The 16,157-nt window shown below is 45.0% G+C and overlaps 1 protein-coding gene across 4 annotated transcripts in view; it reads left to right on the top strand.

Moving 5' to 3' along the window:
- Positions 1 to 16,157, top strand: part of PXK (PX domain containing serine/threonine kinase like) — a 317,799-nt gene that overhangs the window by 132,921 nt on the left and 168,721 nt on the right. For all 4 annotated transcript variants that reach the window (XM_069206554.1, XM_069206556.1, XM_069206555.1 and 1 more), the window contains exon 5: positions 2,407 to 2,484. In XM_069206554.1, coding sequence (XP_069062655.1) covers positions 2,407 to 2,484 — 78 coding nt within the window. The remainder of the gene's footprint in view (positions 1 to 2,406; positions 2,485 to 16,157) is intronic.

Below are 16,157 nucleotides of genomic sequence, written 5' to 3'. Positions count from 1 at the left end.
TTTTGATTCCTTCTGTTACTTTGTCACATGGTGCAGTTGTAGTCGTCAATTCTAGAATCCCCACAATGTATCTCCTCATGACATATTGATACACTTGTCGCAAGTTCCCTTGTTTTCTGTTGCCTTCTCTGTTCAAAAGTAAAACCTGATAGTTTGCCCCTCCGATCTCTCTGGAACAAGAATGCCCATATCATTGACCATTTATTTCTCTGATGTCTTGTTGGTCCACAAGGATTGTATGTTTTTACTCCACACAACTTTAACTTTTCCACATTTGCTCTTCTTCTTTTCCACGTTTGCTTTCTTTATTTTGTTGTACCATTGCATATCCCCAACCCTGTTATTGAAGGCATTTTGGGCCTAATTATGAGTTTGACGGACGGGATAACCTGTCTGCCAAATTCCCGACAGGGTATCTACCGCCGTAGTGGGAACCCTCCCACTGGACCTATTAGGAGTTTCCCACTAGGCTGACGGGCGGAAACTGAGGTTTCTGCTCTTCATCCTAATGGGTATCAGGCAACAGCATTGTCTCCAGCTCGAAATGCTGCTGCTGCAGGGTGCACTAGCACTCTCCCAATGTTTACTGTCTGCAAAGCAGACTCCGAACATTGCGAGAGTGCTGGTGCAGGAGATCCTGTGGCCCCCGCACCTGTTCTCCGCCAGCCTTTTCATGGTGGTGAAACTGCCATGAAAAGGTTGGCAGAGAACAAAGTCGTAATCCACAGGGCAGCGCTGCATGCAGTGCTGTCCTGGCAGTTTGCGACCTCCACCCACCGTCAACCCGTCGGGATCACCGATCCAAGCGATATGGCCACCAGGGCTTAATGTGCCAGTCGGACCGCCAACGCAGCCGCGATCCTGACTGCCACTACGAGGCTGGCTCGTAATGAGACCCATTTGTTTTTCTTCATCCCTAACCCTATATTTTCCTCATGCTGTTTCCCCAACTTTAAAGTAACACTGACCTTAATCCATATCTCTAGATGTAGACTAATTAATAGTATTAATTGAAAAAGAGTCTTAAAAAAAAAAACTAAGACCAAACTGTTATAGTAACACCACCCTGACCCTAATTACATTACTTTGATTGATTGTTTTTACAAGCGTAACCCTATTTTATGTTGCATCAAATATAATGGAATAACGAGTTATGTTAATGTATCCTAATACACATAGGCAGTTACATTTATTATATTTGCATGATGCTAACTCATATTAAGTGTTATTCATGGTCACCTTAACACTAAAGTACATTAATATATATCTATTGTGAATCTTATTCTCACCTTTATGCAAACCTTAGATTTAATCAAGTAATCATATGCTTTATAATTGCAAATTTTATTAAATTAAGTTATAATATTTATAATAAAAACAAGTAAAGAAGAAAGCAAGAAAATAAATGGCCAAAGGAAGGAAGTAAATATCGGAGACTAGTTTACATAGGGCTTGGGAAGGCCCAAATTATATATGCTTCATAAGTGATATTCACCATCTTGTAACCACTTTTAGCCCTCTCCAAAATAGCTCTTTTTATGGTCTGGCTGTACTGCGCAGCTCCTGCCAGACGATTATGTGAGCATCACTACAAAGGGGCTCGGGCTACGCCCACATGTTGGGAACTAGTAGTATCTGTTTTGAATGGGCAGAATTTTTGTGCCTTCTCAAAAAAGGACTTGCCCTACATATGGTTGTGATTATTTTGTTTTATGTATTCATCTGTCTACGTGTTGCGGGAGACACACATGACAATGAAATGTTATTAAAGTGTCATAGATAACAAGACAACTTATGTTGTTTTTCTCTGGCGGCAGCAAGGATGGAAGAGGGCAGTCATTAACCTACATGGATTTTTAGGTCTGGTTTCACAGTGTGACTGCCACCTGACTTTTTAACCCACACTAATACTATTCTACATTTCTTTGCTTCCACGCAGTTTCATATCTATTTCCATGCTACTTGTAATGCTTCACATTAACATACAATGTTACCTTAAAGGCAAACCTATTGGCATTGCCAACACTTGTTGCTACAATGGTAATAGTTGTCTTTTCCAACAGTATGTTAAGAACAAGGAGAATAAAGAGAGATTTGTAATAGAATGTTGCTGCCCTGCATTTTTGTTTATTTATTGTTTTTTATCTGGAAGATCTTGCGTGTAATGTCTATTGCTGCCTTTTGTAGTCATATTCACATGATTTTGAAAACATTTTTGTGGTTGATTTTTCATTGACATGACATCAACAGGAACAAAGACCTTACTGCTGGACTTGTATACTGTGCAAACAATACTCAGTAGTGTTTTGCTACAAGCCTCGTTGCATACGAACAAGCAGGCAGCATTGAATGTTTATTATGGGCTATATGCAGAAGCCAATGGATGCTTTTTCCTTGTTTTTGCAGAAATTGCCCTTCAGCAGGTGTCCATGTTTTTTCGATCTGAACCCAAGTGGGAGGTTGTCGAGCCGCTAAAAGAAATGGGTAAGAGAACTACATGTCCTGTGTGAAGAAAAGTCAGAGGCATTCTGGATTTTAAATTTCTGTGGTAGTGTAATGTGTGGGCGAGAAGAAAGGCAATGTTTCTATATAATTGTCAGCTGCTTTTTCATTAATAGAATACAGAATCCTAAAGTGCCCACCAATAAAAGAATAATCAACGCTGCATTTTAGGTTGCAGCCTACCATACAGCTCAGCTATCTGGTTTGCTAAAACCATCCTGGGGACATTCAGAATGCATTCTGCCTGTTGCTTGCAATTGGCTTTGTGGTTTGTAACTCACATTTTCTTGCTTTCCTTTTGCTGGCTTTATTTGTTTTAGGCTGTCCAGCTTGAGTTGGAACCTTTCCTTGCTCAAATCTTATTAACAGTATCATTCAGAGTACCCCCTTTCTGTAAATAGGCCTGTAAATTTGTTCTTATCTCATCACATTTGCTGTGCATTGAAAGAGTGAGGTTAAATGTCAGGTGCTTTCTTCCAAGGGTGCTTGTTTGCTTTTCTTTCTTTGACTTCAAAGTGAGGACTTCTATGTGACAATGTTGCTGGATACTGGGAGTAGGATACAGTATTTTTCTAGCACACATGTTTTAAAAGAACTGTGTAAGTATTTCAGAATATATCAAAATTATGAACACAAATGAAGCACATTCTTTATTTCTGGAGTGTGTGTTGAAACAAATACTTTAAAACGATCAAAACAAATCATTACACTAGGTGATGCAATTTCCACACTTTTTCGTCTGTGCACTGTATAGTTGTATTAGTAAAACTATATGTCTGTGCAAATGTAATGGTCATTTCAGTTGAAAACGTGTTGTCTGTAATGGCAGTGTGCTACAACACCATGAATACTCCACTCTATGGCACTGCACTCTACGCCACTTCACGCAATGCCTCTCTACTCCACCCTGTGCAACTCTACCCTATGTCAATGCACTCTTCTCCACAGTACTCTACACCATTGCACTCTTTGCCACTGCATATTATGCTGCTTCAGTCTAGGCCACTCCATCCTACTCTGCACAACTCCACTCTGCGCTAATCTACTCTACACCACTCTGCAACACGGCACTCTATGCCAGTGCGCTCTACACGAATGCACTTTACTCTGTAACACTCAACTCTATGCCTTTGCACCCTATGTTAATCCACTGTAAGCCTCTCTAATCTAGTCTGCACACCTGCACTCTATGCACTGCACTATGCACCACTTTACTCTATGCCAAAATACTTTATGCAAGTTATGCAACTGCACTCTACACTGCACCACTCCATTCTAAGCCATTTCACTCTACTCTTAAACAGTCTACTCTGCCACTGCAGCTGCTTCACTCCAATCCACTGCACTCTAAACCAGTGCACTCTTCTCTGCATCACTGTACGCTACGCCACTAGTCTGTGCCACTCTACACCACTGCACTCGGACACTACTCAGCAACACTGCACCCTCTGCCACTGAACTCTACGCCACTCTACTCTACTCTGCACTGCTCCACTATACGCCACTGCACTCTGCTCTACACCAGTCTATGCCACTCGACTACTCTGCACCACTGCCCTCTGTACCATTTCTCTCTGCATCAGTCAACTCTACGCCACTAAACTCTACTCAACACCACTGTACTCTGTGCCACTCTACTGTATTCTGGGCCACTCCACTCTGCTCCTCTCGGCCCCACTGCACCCTACTATGACCTACTCTAATCTGCGCCATGGCATTCTACACCACTGCCTTGTACGCCTCTGAATCTATTGCCACTGTACTCAATGCTACTGCACTCTATGCCACTATACTGTGCAACACTCTGTGCCAATGCACTCTACACTAGTCCACTGCACTCTGTACCACTCTAATGTATGCCACATTAAGCAACTCTACACTATGCCTCTCCAATAAATGACTCTCTCTGCCACTCCACTCTACAACACTCTACTTTACTCTTTGCCATTCCGCTCTACTCCATGCCACTCTCCTCTATGCCACTAATATTTAGCCATGCTGAACAGTAGCCACGTTGGTTTACAACATGTCTAAACCACATTGACAAAATCAATAGCTCTTACATAGGCAAGACCTATTGGCTTTGCCAGTGCTTGTTGTTGCGTCTTCATCTCTCTAACAGACCTACCTACTCACACAGTGTCACTATGTGGTACATAGTATTGGGTCTCTTCACACCCGGTGAACAGTCCGTATCACACTGTGGTAGACTAGGGGAGCTGAAAACCTTTGTCCAGATTGGGTTCCCAGCTTGTATGTGAAGGCTTTCCTCAGCCAGTTGTGCAGTTTTGCACATTCCCAAGTACATCACCTGCAGCCTCAGAAGCTGTTCTTTGTGTTTTTTGTTTCAGGCACTGGGACAGCGTATGGGGAGATGCTTATGGAAAGGTCTCCACTTGACTCTCCATGACTGAAGAGACAGTAGCAGCCTCAAATCTGTGCACCCTCTAAGGTCCCTTCACTTCGCTCACACAGGGAAAACGTTTTGAAGGCTGGCAGGTCTTCTGTAATTGGGTGTCACAGTTGCTGGCAAGAATGTAATGCATCAGAGCATCATTACTGCAGCACCAGCTACTTGGTTCAGTGTGCAGTAACGACGGAATCTGGTGGCAGCTGTGCAGTGATGAAAACAGGGTCTGTAGGGGGCGCCTTATACTTTTTTTCCTCTCTTGGTGTGATTGCCCTACTTTTGACCGGCTCCTTAAAAATTTCTTTTGCGTGCCGGAGCATACCAGGGAGCATACCAGGGAGCATAGGCAGGCTTTGGTAGGAGCTGTGGGTGGAGGAGAGGGTGTTGAATAAAAAGTCATCCTCGACCTGTTCTGAGTGGAGGCTTACATTGTGAAATTGTGCTGCTCTAGCCACCACTTGAGAATACGCAGTGCTGTCTTCTGGTGGAGATGGCTTTGTAGGGTATGCCTCCGGGCTGTTATCTGACACTGGGGCGTCGTATAAGTCCCATGCGTCCTGATCCTGGTCACCCTGGCTCATGGTGGTGTGAGCTGGGGAATGTGATGGAGTTTGTGCTGGTGAGACGTGAATTACAGGTGGAGGAGAGGGTGGTGGAGTAACCTTTTTCACCACCTTTGTTTGTGGTGTTTGTTCAGTTTGGAACTCCAGTCTTCTCTTTCTTCTAATAGGGGGAAGGGTGCTTATTTTCCCTGTTCCCTCCTGTATGAAGATACGCTTTTGCGTATGGTCTACATCGGTAGATTGCAGCTCTTCCTCGAACCTATGCTTTCGCATTTGGGAGGTTAGTGAATGCTCCTCTGTATAAGAGCCTGAAACTGGGTCGGTTGCAGGTTGTTTTGGCGCCGAAACCCTGTCTGCATCTTTTTTCGGCTCCGAGCTGACTTTTCTTTTTTTCGGGGCCGAAACCTCTCGGCGTCGATCTTCGTCGGTGCCGCTGTCTCGGCGTCGAGCCGTGTCTACACCGCTATCTCGGTGTCGATGCTTGTCTCCAGCACTTTCTCGGTCCCGAGAAGGCTGCGTACCGGTGTCTCGACCGGAGTCGGACTGTCTCGGCACTGTTTGGGCCTTTTTCGGTGCCGACGGTCGGTCACCGAATTTATAGGTCGAGCCATGGCCTGGTGGCAGTGGCGTCCCCTGGGCCTTGTCAATCTTCTTATGTGTTGTTTTCGACGTCTTACTCACGGTTTGTGGGTCATCGAATTCCTCGGAGTCCGATTCGTGGATCGAGAAGGTACCTTCCTCTTCTTGTTCCTCGAACTCTTGGTGGGCTGTCGGCGCGGACGCCATTTGAAGTCTTCTGGCTCGACGGTCTCGGAGTGTTTTTCGGGACCGGAACGCACGACAGGCCTCGCAGGTGTCTTCACTGTGCTCAGGTGACAGGCACAGGTTACAGACCAAGTGTTGGTCTGTATAGGGGTACTTGTTGTGGCATTTGGGACAGAAACGGAACGGGGTCCGTTCCATTGGCGTTCTTCAGCACGCGGTCGGGCCGACCAGGCCCAGACGGGGGATCGAAAAACTACCCCGAAGGGCACCGGAGCTCTTCGATCTTCGATGCTGTGTTGAATCTAACTACGCCGATCCCGAACGCAACAATACCGACGAAAATCTTCAGAATTTAGCTATCTTTCCGTTCCGAAACTCGGAGCGACAGGAACACGTCCGAACCCGATGGCGGAAAAAAAACAATCGAGGATAGAGTCGACGCCCAGGCGCAATGGACACAAAAGGAGGAGTCACTCGGTCCCGTGACTCGAAAGACTTCTTCGAAGAAAAACAACTTGTAACACTCCGGCCCAACACCAGATGGCGAGCTATTGCAAAACATGCGAATCTACAGCGACTGATGCCACGAACAGATGTACACTGGGTAAGTGACATTTTCATTACACTACCACCGAGATAGTGGTTTACTCCTTTCACATATTACACATAATGTTGTAAAGCAAACTACAGAGTGCCTTTGTATCTGCTGGAGGCTAAGGGCCTGATTTAGAGAACTGAAGGTATGTTGATTTTCAGAGACTACTCTGTCCGACATATACCTCTGACAGCTCAACACAGTAAGGGCCTTCAGAGGTTTTGCCATTTGTCTGTGCGCCCTATGTAGAGTTTGTAGATAACAAATGGCAAGTTTTCACTGTCAGCCACCGCTATGTAAAACCTTGCGGTAAGGGGAATTGAAATTTGCAAAATGACCCCCTATGGCATGGGAGAAAACCCCCATGGTGAGGGGGTCATTGTTTTTTATTTTCAGAAACAAAATCCTACTTTGGGGTTTTGTTTTAAAAATAAAAAAATTGAAATTTGTCAAATGCCTCCGTCATTATTGACGGAGCCACCCATCACACTTTCCATGCATCAACCGGAACAGCCATGACAATGGTTTCTGGTGTTGCACAGGATGCCTGCTGGACATCTCTACTTTCGGAAGGCAAAGTACTCTCAGCATGGTGGTAGCAAAGTACTCTGTCAAACTCTAAAATAGGCCCTAATTGCCCTGAGTAAGTACTGCATTCCCCCATGACCGATCCTAATGAGACCATGTAAATCAATGTGTAGTTTGTTACTTTAAGCTGCCATTGTGCCTTCAGTTAAAACTACTATTTGTATTAGGTGTAAGCTATTTTTATTTTATGTTTGCATGTTTTTATGTGCATGTGTGTGTGTGTGTGTGTGTGTGTGTGGAGGTGTGTATGATTATATAATTATAAAATACTATTTCCCTCCTACATACACTTACTTAAGAATATGCCTAGAAATAACAGGAAGCTTCCATCTATTCTATACAGAATACCTTGTAGATTTGTCTACCATGCCTGTAACTTTCCTCATGCCAGGTAGTGGACTTACCATTAAGAAGAGTGGGGCGTCTTTTGAATGTAAGCCAGTCAAGAAAAGAAATGACTCTACCCTTTGCCTCTGAATTCTGTGTCTTCACTGCACAATCAATCAATCAATCAATCTGTCAAAAAACCCATTAAGCGCGCTACTCGCCCTCTGTGGGGGATGTCGATTTACTGTTCAAAAATCCATGTGTTGAGGTGTTTTCTGAAGGTCAAGAGGTCCTGAGTCTTGCATATTTGGTGGGGATGGAGTTCCAGGTCTTGGAGGCGAGTTAGGAGAAGGATCTTCCTCCGGAGGTGGTGTGAAGGATGTGGGGGACTAGGGTTAGGTGAGCCGATCGGAGGAGACGAGTGGGTGTGTGGAAGTTCACTCTTTCGTTGAGGTAGGCTGTTTCAGTGTTGTGGAGGGATTTGTGGGCGTGGATGAGGATTTTGAAGGTGATCCTTTTGCTGATGGGTAGCCAGTGAAGGAGTCTGAGGTGGGCGGAGATGTGTTCAAGGCGTGGGAGGTTCAGGATGAGCCGTGCAGCTGCTTTCTGGATCCGCTGGAGTTTCTGTTGAAGCTTGACTGTGGCACCAGCGTAGAGGGCGTTCCCGTAGTCTAGTCTGTTGCTGATGAGTGCATGGGTGATGGTTTTCCTGGTTTGTATGGGGATCCATTTGAAGGTCTTACGTAGCATGCGGAGCGTGTTGAAACAGGAGGCGGTTATAGAGTTGATTTGCTGGGTCATGGAGAGAGAGGAGTCTAAGATGATGCCGAGATTGCGTGCGTGGTTGGAGGGTGTTGGGGGAGGTCCTATGGTGGTGGCCCACCAGGAGTCGTCCCATACTGTCCTGTTGGGGCCGAAGATGATGATTTCGGTTTTGTAGGAGTTGAGTTTGAGGTGGCTTGCTGTCATCAATTTGGCGGTGGCAAGGAGTCTGGCGTGGAAGTTTGCCTTGCCGGTGTTGGGGTTCCTGGTGAGGGAGATGATGAGCTGGGTGTTGTCTACATAGGATATGATGGTGATTCCGTGGGGGCGGAGGATGTCGGCAAGCGGGGCCATGTAAATGTTGAAGAGGGTAGGGCTGAGGGAGGATCCTTGGGGACCTCACAGATTATCTTGGTTGCTGGGGACTGGAAGGGAGGGGTTCTTTCGGCGAGGAAGGAGGCGAGCCAGTCCAGGGCCTTGTGACAGATTCCTGCGTCGAAGAGGCATGTTCAGAGGATTTGGTGGCAAACGGTGTTGAAGGCTGCGGAGAGGTCCAGGAGGATGAGTGCGACGGTCTCGCCCTTGTCAACTCTAGTTCTGATGTCATCAGTGCAGTGCAGGCGATGAGGGCGGTTCTTGCAGAATCCAGACTGGGAGGCATCGAGTGCGTTGTTTTCCTCTAGGAAGTGAGACAGGCAGGCGTTCACTAGTTTCTCAGCGACCTTGGTGGGGAAGGGGAGAAGAGAAATGGGGCGGTAGTTCGCGAGGTCATCCGGGTCTGCTTTGGGTTTTTTTGAGGAGTGCCGTTACTTCGGCGTGCTTCCAGGAGTCTGGGAAGGTGGCGGTGTTGAAGGAACTGTTGATTACGTAGCAGAGCAGGGGACCACTGAACTTCAAGCGTGAATGCCACAAGACCGAGAAAGCTTGGCGACAAGAACCCTCCGCAACCAACTTCTACACCCTCAAAACCACCATACGCAAACATCCCCTGCTCGTAAGTGAAGGGGTATTGCTAACTCAGACCTCCCAAGTCAAATACAGTATGGAAATCATTGTATGTAACACTGTGACCAGTATAGTAGGAAGAGGTTTCACATTGTGAACTGTCTGACAAATATATTGAGGGTGATTACATTGAACTACTTTCTTAAACACACAAGTTGGATTTTCATTGAGAATTCACTGACAAATATAATAGGAAGGGGTTATAATTTGTAAACTTTTTACAAAATACCATAGGTAGGGGTGTTATATTGTGAACCCACTGACAAATGCAGGTGGAGAGTTTTCATTGTGAGCTCTGATATATGCTTTAAGAAGGAGTTTTATGTTGTGAACTTCGTGACAAATACCATAGGAAGAGGCTTCACATAATTAGTATACATATTTGACAATACAATAGGAGTGAGTTTTACATTGTGAACTTTCTGAAAAATGTAATAGGAAGGGGTTTACTACATAGATCCCCTTTATGTCTGGCTAAATTAAGCACCTGGTGGCTCCAAAAGAAGAGTTAGTGTTAAAGACAGTGTTTACTTTGGGTCTACCTAAATTGTTTGATAGGTTTCTATGGGACATCTGGGTCATTTTATGCTCGGGATCAAGCCAAGAGGCTTGCTTTATTCATTATTAAGTTCCTGATGTACCTTTTTAGTTTTTACATAATACCTTTTACAAGTCAGAAAAGTCTTTCCAACTGATAAAAGCGGTTTTGTGATTTTGTCTGATTCACAAATGAAAGGGGCTTTCCCCTCCTAATTGGTTTGTGATCACAATTACAGGTGCAAACCATTGATCAGTTACCAATGCCTCAAAGGTATCTGATTCACGAAGAAGGATGCTGTCGCATGGGACATCTTCCCCTTTATAAATTGTGACAGTGGCATGGAGGGTAGCAGGCAGTGACCTAGAAAATAATGGAGGCAGACTATATTTAGAGGTTTGATTGGCCCCCGTGATGTACTCCAAGCAGCTAATCTCATCTTGTGTGGATTTTTGGAGTACAGTGTTGCTTGGCTTACCTAAATATCTTATCTGACCATTTCAAATTGTGCAAATGCAGCTGCTATGTCTGTTTACCAGTGCGCACTCCTGGTAAATTTCAGGAGGACTTAATCCGCACGTTCCCAGTGAATACACAAATCCAGCGAATAAACAGATCTTATTTCGAACACTTTGCATGGTGCACAGGGCACTTGCTGCTGCTTGTCTTCAGTGTATCAACTCTCAGCTCCTGCCCTACGTGCCCTATGAAATGCTTTGTTCCTCTTCTCATGCACTGTTGACTGTGCCCACGTTCGATGGCACCAAAGAGGCAGACGTTCCTTCTTGGTTCACACTATTATTCCAGTGCACCAGAGATAAAATACTCTGACCATCTGAGTTCAGGTCATTATGATGCACTGTAAAACACGTTAATTCATCCTTTTAATTAGCAGCGTCAGCTATGATCTCTCTTCATACCGGTGTCTTTCATTGGAGCAGAGCTGGTAACCAGGTGAGGTTCAGCCCTCGAAAAAGTATCATCTACTAAATAGCACTCTATGCTGTATCCTTTTTTTTGCAGGATTTCTGACCCTCCAAACACCCTTCTATACAGAATGTAGTCTTACATTTCTATTTCTCGGTGGAGAGTCAGACTGCACTTGTATTCTCCCTAACAGTTAATTTATCCCTTAGGAGGTAGTCTCCAATGAGTAAGCTTGCCAATTTTGTCAGTCTCCATCGTGTCAAAGGGAATCCTCTGTAAGTGAGAGATAATCACAAACTAATACTGTATGCAGATATTTCATAGTATATATGCTCTTCATAGCACTAACTTATCATATGTTCTGGTCCTCTGAAATTAAGCCACAGGAAGCTTTTTTAATCAAGACGTGTTACAGTAGCATTAAGGTTTTCATTAGATTAGTTCACAAAATGAACAAATAATTTGATGGTTGAGATCCCAGAACACAACTTGGAATCGAGTGATAAGCGAACACTTCTGTGAATCTGGATTTGTGCTAGGTGAAATGGTATAAAACTAGCATAACATTACACCACCCCACCTTGTATGAGAGGGAAAATGATGTGAAAAATCTATATTTCATAACTAAGAAAGCTTTTGGGGCCAGCATACATACATACATTTTACTGAATTTTTTTTTATACGGGGACATTATATCTAGGAAATAGAATTTTTAAAAAACATAGAAATACACTTAAAAAAACAAAGGTTACAGGGATGTTATAGTTTGATTATGAACACAAAACCATAAAAATTCAGCAACTATAACTCGTGCCTGAAGGTAACTGTATCTCGCACCCCTGCCATGCACATTTTTCTCCCTAACAATTTTACTGCAAATATGAAATTGATATTATAAATAATGTTATTAAAGATGTTGTAATATGTGGGGTCATTAGCAGTGCATGGCAAGGGTGCGAATTTCTGTGGTTCTGTGTGTGCAAATTCAAAACCTAGCTACGTCTCTGTAACCTTTTTTTTTGTTTTTTTAAGTGAATTTCTGTTTTCTTAATTCTATTTCCTAACTGTAACGTCCCTTTAACCTTTTTTTTTTTTTTTTTCAGTGAATGTTTTTTGTTTTGTTTTTGTTTACCGTAAAGTAATTTTTAATAGCTTTTAGTTAATCCATCCACTGCTGTGGAAGGCCTCCGGCTGTGTGCTGTGGGGGTTGGCCAAAGGTCTTGGTCTCTGTCCTTTGGCCGTGCACACTGGGGGTTTGTGCTCAAAACCCCATTAAGCAGCCAACAGCCTTGGATAACACAAGAAACCCTGCTACAGCAAACAAGAATTTGGTAAAAAACTTTTGCTGAAAAATCACTGCAGATTTGTGAATCCATGGCAAAAAATACAAAAATAAAAACATGTGGTCTCCCGCACTTCTTTTCAAACAAAGCCCTGGATAGTTTCCAACTTCTCTAGGACATTCAGGCCAAAGATTTTGATTAGAAAAATACATAAATGTTCCATCACTAGAAATGTTTAACATTCAAATCACTAGTAAATATACAGACACACTACCATGAAATACAAGGACTTGAACCTTCAGTCTTCTGAGTGACAGTCCAAGGGCTTTACCAGTAGATCACAAGGGACTTCATTCTGCTGTGCATGAAAACCTAACTATGACATCCGAACCAAACATCTTGCTAGTATAACGTTTTGAAGTCATTGTATGGATAGACTATTACAATAACAGTCCCGCTCTCTCTTCATCCTGTTATGGGTATGGGATAGAAGAGAGAGAGAGATATTTAAGGAGAAAGAGTTTTAGGCTTTGATAAATGATATGCTTAGATTGAGATATTTACAGACACATTTAAAAGAAAAATGTATTCATCAAGTAAAAAGAGTGAGATCACCTTTCAGTATGAACCTTAAATATTTGAAGTTGAAATTAAATTAAAGCAGGGAAATCACCACTGCACACCTAGACTGGAACCCTCAACCTTCAATGTGAGGGTCTGAGATCTTAGCCACTAGGTTACAGGTGACTCAATACGCTGCGGTGTCCAGATAAAACTGACATTCACCCCAAAGATTTTGATTGGAAATCACAAGGAATGTTTAACATTCAAAACGCTACAGACGCACTACCATGAGATAGGAAGTTTTGCACCTTCAACCTACTGAGTGACAGTCCAAGAGCTTTACCAGAAGGCCACAAGTGCCTCTGTTTTGCTGTGCATCAAAACGTAACTAGAACATCCGAACCAAACATCTTGCTAGTGCGACTCTTTGAAGTCATTGTATGGAGAGACCATTGCAATAACAATCGCCCTCTCTCTCTTCCATCCCACTATGGGATGGAAGAGAGAGAGAGCGAGGAGGAGAAAGTGAGAGATTTTTTGAGGACCATGTGGGGGAGCCTGAAGGCCTCCGTGGTCCTACCCGACTCCCTGCCTTCTGTGGGAGCCACCATTGCTATGGCACTCAGGGAGCTCCTGGAAATGCAGTTCCCTGCATGCAGGAGCAATCCTTTCACCTGTTTCCCTGCACGCATGCGAGCAGGCAGTGAAGCAGATGAAAACTCTGCTTCTAGTAAGCAGGAGCATTTTGCCCAATTTGTGGAAGCGGAGTTAGTGTTTGCTCTCGCTTGGTGGGAGCTGTCACAGCTCCCGCCAAGCAAAAACACACAACAGTCTCCCGAGGTTGGGCACCTTGGGAGATAGCAGGAGCTGTCCCTGGAAGCTGGCAGTCCCCAGGACAATTAGTGACTCCAGGAGGGGGGCTGCGTGTCCCCCTCCCTTATTGTGCATGGAACAGCCCCGGGAAGGTGGTGGTCCCCAGGGCCGTATGTGGCTCGGGAGGCAGGCCACGCGGCCTCTCTCCCACTCTGAAAATTGCATAGTGCCACAGGGAGGTGATGGCCCCCAAGGCCTGTTGGGGGGGGGGGGGGGTCTCAACAGCCCCAGGCATATATATTTAGTTAACCCTGGGGAGGTGGTGGTACCCAGGGCATATTTAAGCCCTAGGAGGGGGGTCCACATGTCTCCCCTCCTATTATTTATTAAAGCCCTGGAGAGGTGGTGATCCCTCGGGGCTCAGGGAGCCCTATGGAGGGGGTGGGGGGGGGGGTCAGCGTGGCCCACCTCCTTATCATCAAAGCTCCAAGAGGTGGTGGTCCCCGGGACTCAAGGAGCCCTATGGAGGGGTTCTGCGTGGTCCCCTAATTATCAACAAAGCCCCAGGAGGTGGTGGTCCCTGGGGCTCATAACAGCCTCAAGAGGGGTGCCCCCATGAGCCATCCTTCTTTAGTTTTACATCTATGGGTTTGCCCCTGGGACCTCCCAACCCGCCGTTCCCCCCCCCCCCCTGTCCATCCCCCCCCCCCCCCCCCCCCCCCCAGTGGCTTTGTTTGAAGACAAGCGCAGGATCGTGCACAAACTTGTTGGTTCGGGGGTCAGGGTATTAATACCTTACTCCCTTTTCTTTATTTTTTATTTTTTTGTTTAGGACTCGGCTGAGTCCAAATTGTAAAATGGCTGACAACACTTCCTGATTCAATTGTTGGCAGCCAATCAGATCTCTGCACGAGATCAGGCGCATTTGCAAATTATTTGCGCACCTAAAAATAAAAAGTTGTTTTTCCTTTAATATCTCAAACTACAGAACAGGTTTACACCAAGTAACAAAAAGGGCACCTTCTTGACCAAGAGCTACCTACAGGAATTACCACGGGAAACACACCTTTTTTACCCCACCCCTTCCATTTTGCTCTGTCCTCACTTGATGGATCGCCCTGAAACTTTCCATGCACAACTAGAATCAGTAGTGCACTTTTTTGGACAGTTTCACAAAGATTTGTCAAACGGTGCCAAAGATATAGGCAAGTCAAAAAATGCTTTTCCTATGAAAACTAGGTCCTGAATATAACCACCTACAAGCGACTGCCAGTAGAGAATATATATATTCGATGGCATGTGTAGCTGCAGATACACATGCTGTGCTTTGCATATATCGCCATCCAGTGTTGTGCTCGGAGTGTTACAATTTTTTAAAGAAAATTTAAGAATCTTTTTTCGAGTCACGGGATCGAGTGACTCCGCTTCTCTGTGATAGTGCACATGGACATCGACTCCTTTGTTTTCTTTCCGCCGTCTGGCTCGGACGTGTCCCCTCTAGCTCCGGTACTTTCGTTTCGGTACTATCTGAACTTCTCTTTTGTTTTTCTTAGTGTCGGTATAGTTTTTGAACGCGGTTTCTGACTACACTCGATCCGATTGTAGCTTGGGGTTCGATTAAACACCCTTTCGGGGGCTCCCATGCCCTCCTCGGGCCTACTGCGTCATAGGCCCATGGATCGGATTCCATTCCGATTCTGTCCTCGGTGCCACGCCAAGTTCCCCTACACCGACCAGCATTCAGTGTGCAATCTCTGTCTTTCTCCAGACCATCAAGAAGAGACCTGCGAGGTGTGTCGGTCCTTTCAATCGAAGAAGACCTTACAAGATCGAAGCGCAAGGCGGTTGGAGATGACGTCGAAGTCCACAGAGCAAACATGCGAGGTCTTTGGTGAGGAACAGGCACAGACTGCAGTCTCCATTTGCGACTCTGAGATTCAGATGAGGACAACCAGGTACTCCCTGCGGTGCAATACGGGAGTACACTAGCCCCTTCCCAACAAACTAAAAAATCAGACCACTGCTTGCTAGCCATGGTTCAACCCGAAAACAACAAACAGTCGGCCGACCCTTGGGTTGGGTGCCGAAAAAGGCAAAGACTCACTCCCAACAACACTGTCACACCTATTTTGGCGTTGGGTCGAAAGATGGAGACTTCCACTTCGGACCCAAGTCGGCTTCGTACTACCTTGGAGCCAAAACATCCACCTTCCTCTTCGGAGTTGAAACATCAAAGCCCATCTTTGGAGCCGAAAACACTTTCCCCTACTGCTCAGACCACTTTTTCAGTGTGTATGAAGCATACTGCCACCAAGCTTTCGGAGCATTCATTAGGAGGCAGAAAACAGGTTTCATCTTCAGAGCAGGAGGGAGATGAGACAGACATTAGACCCATTCTTGATGTCATTGACAAAAAACAAAGGAGGATTAAAATCCAGAAAGAGACTGGAAAGATTATTGCCTCTCCTCCTCCAATTACAAAGAGTAAATTAGCATTCCAGGAGAGTTTGGATGC

This window comes from Pleurodeles waltl, chromosome 9 (genome assembly GCF_031143425.1).
Source record: "Pleurodeles waltl isolate 20211129_DDA chromosome 9, aPleWal1.hap1.20221129, whole genome shotgun sequence".
Classification (NCBI taxonomy): Eukaryota; Metazoa; Chordata; class Amphibia; order Caudata; family Salamandridae; genus Pleurodeles; species Pleurodeles waltl.
Note: the sequence above shows the minus strand (reverse complement) of the source record. Positions and strands in the feature narration are given on the sequence as shown.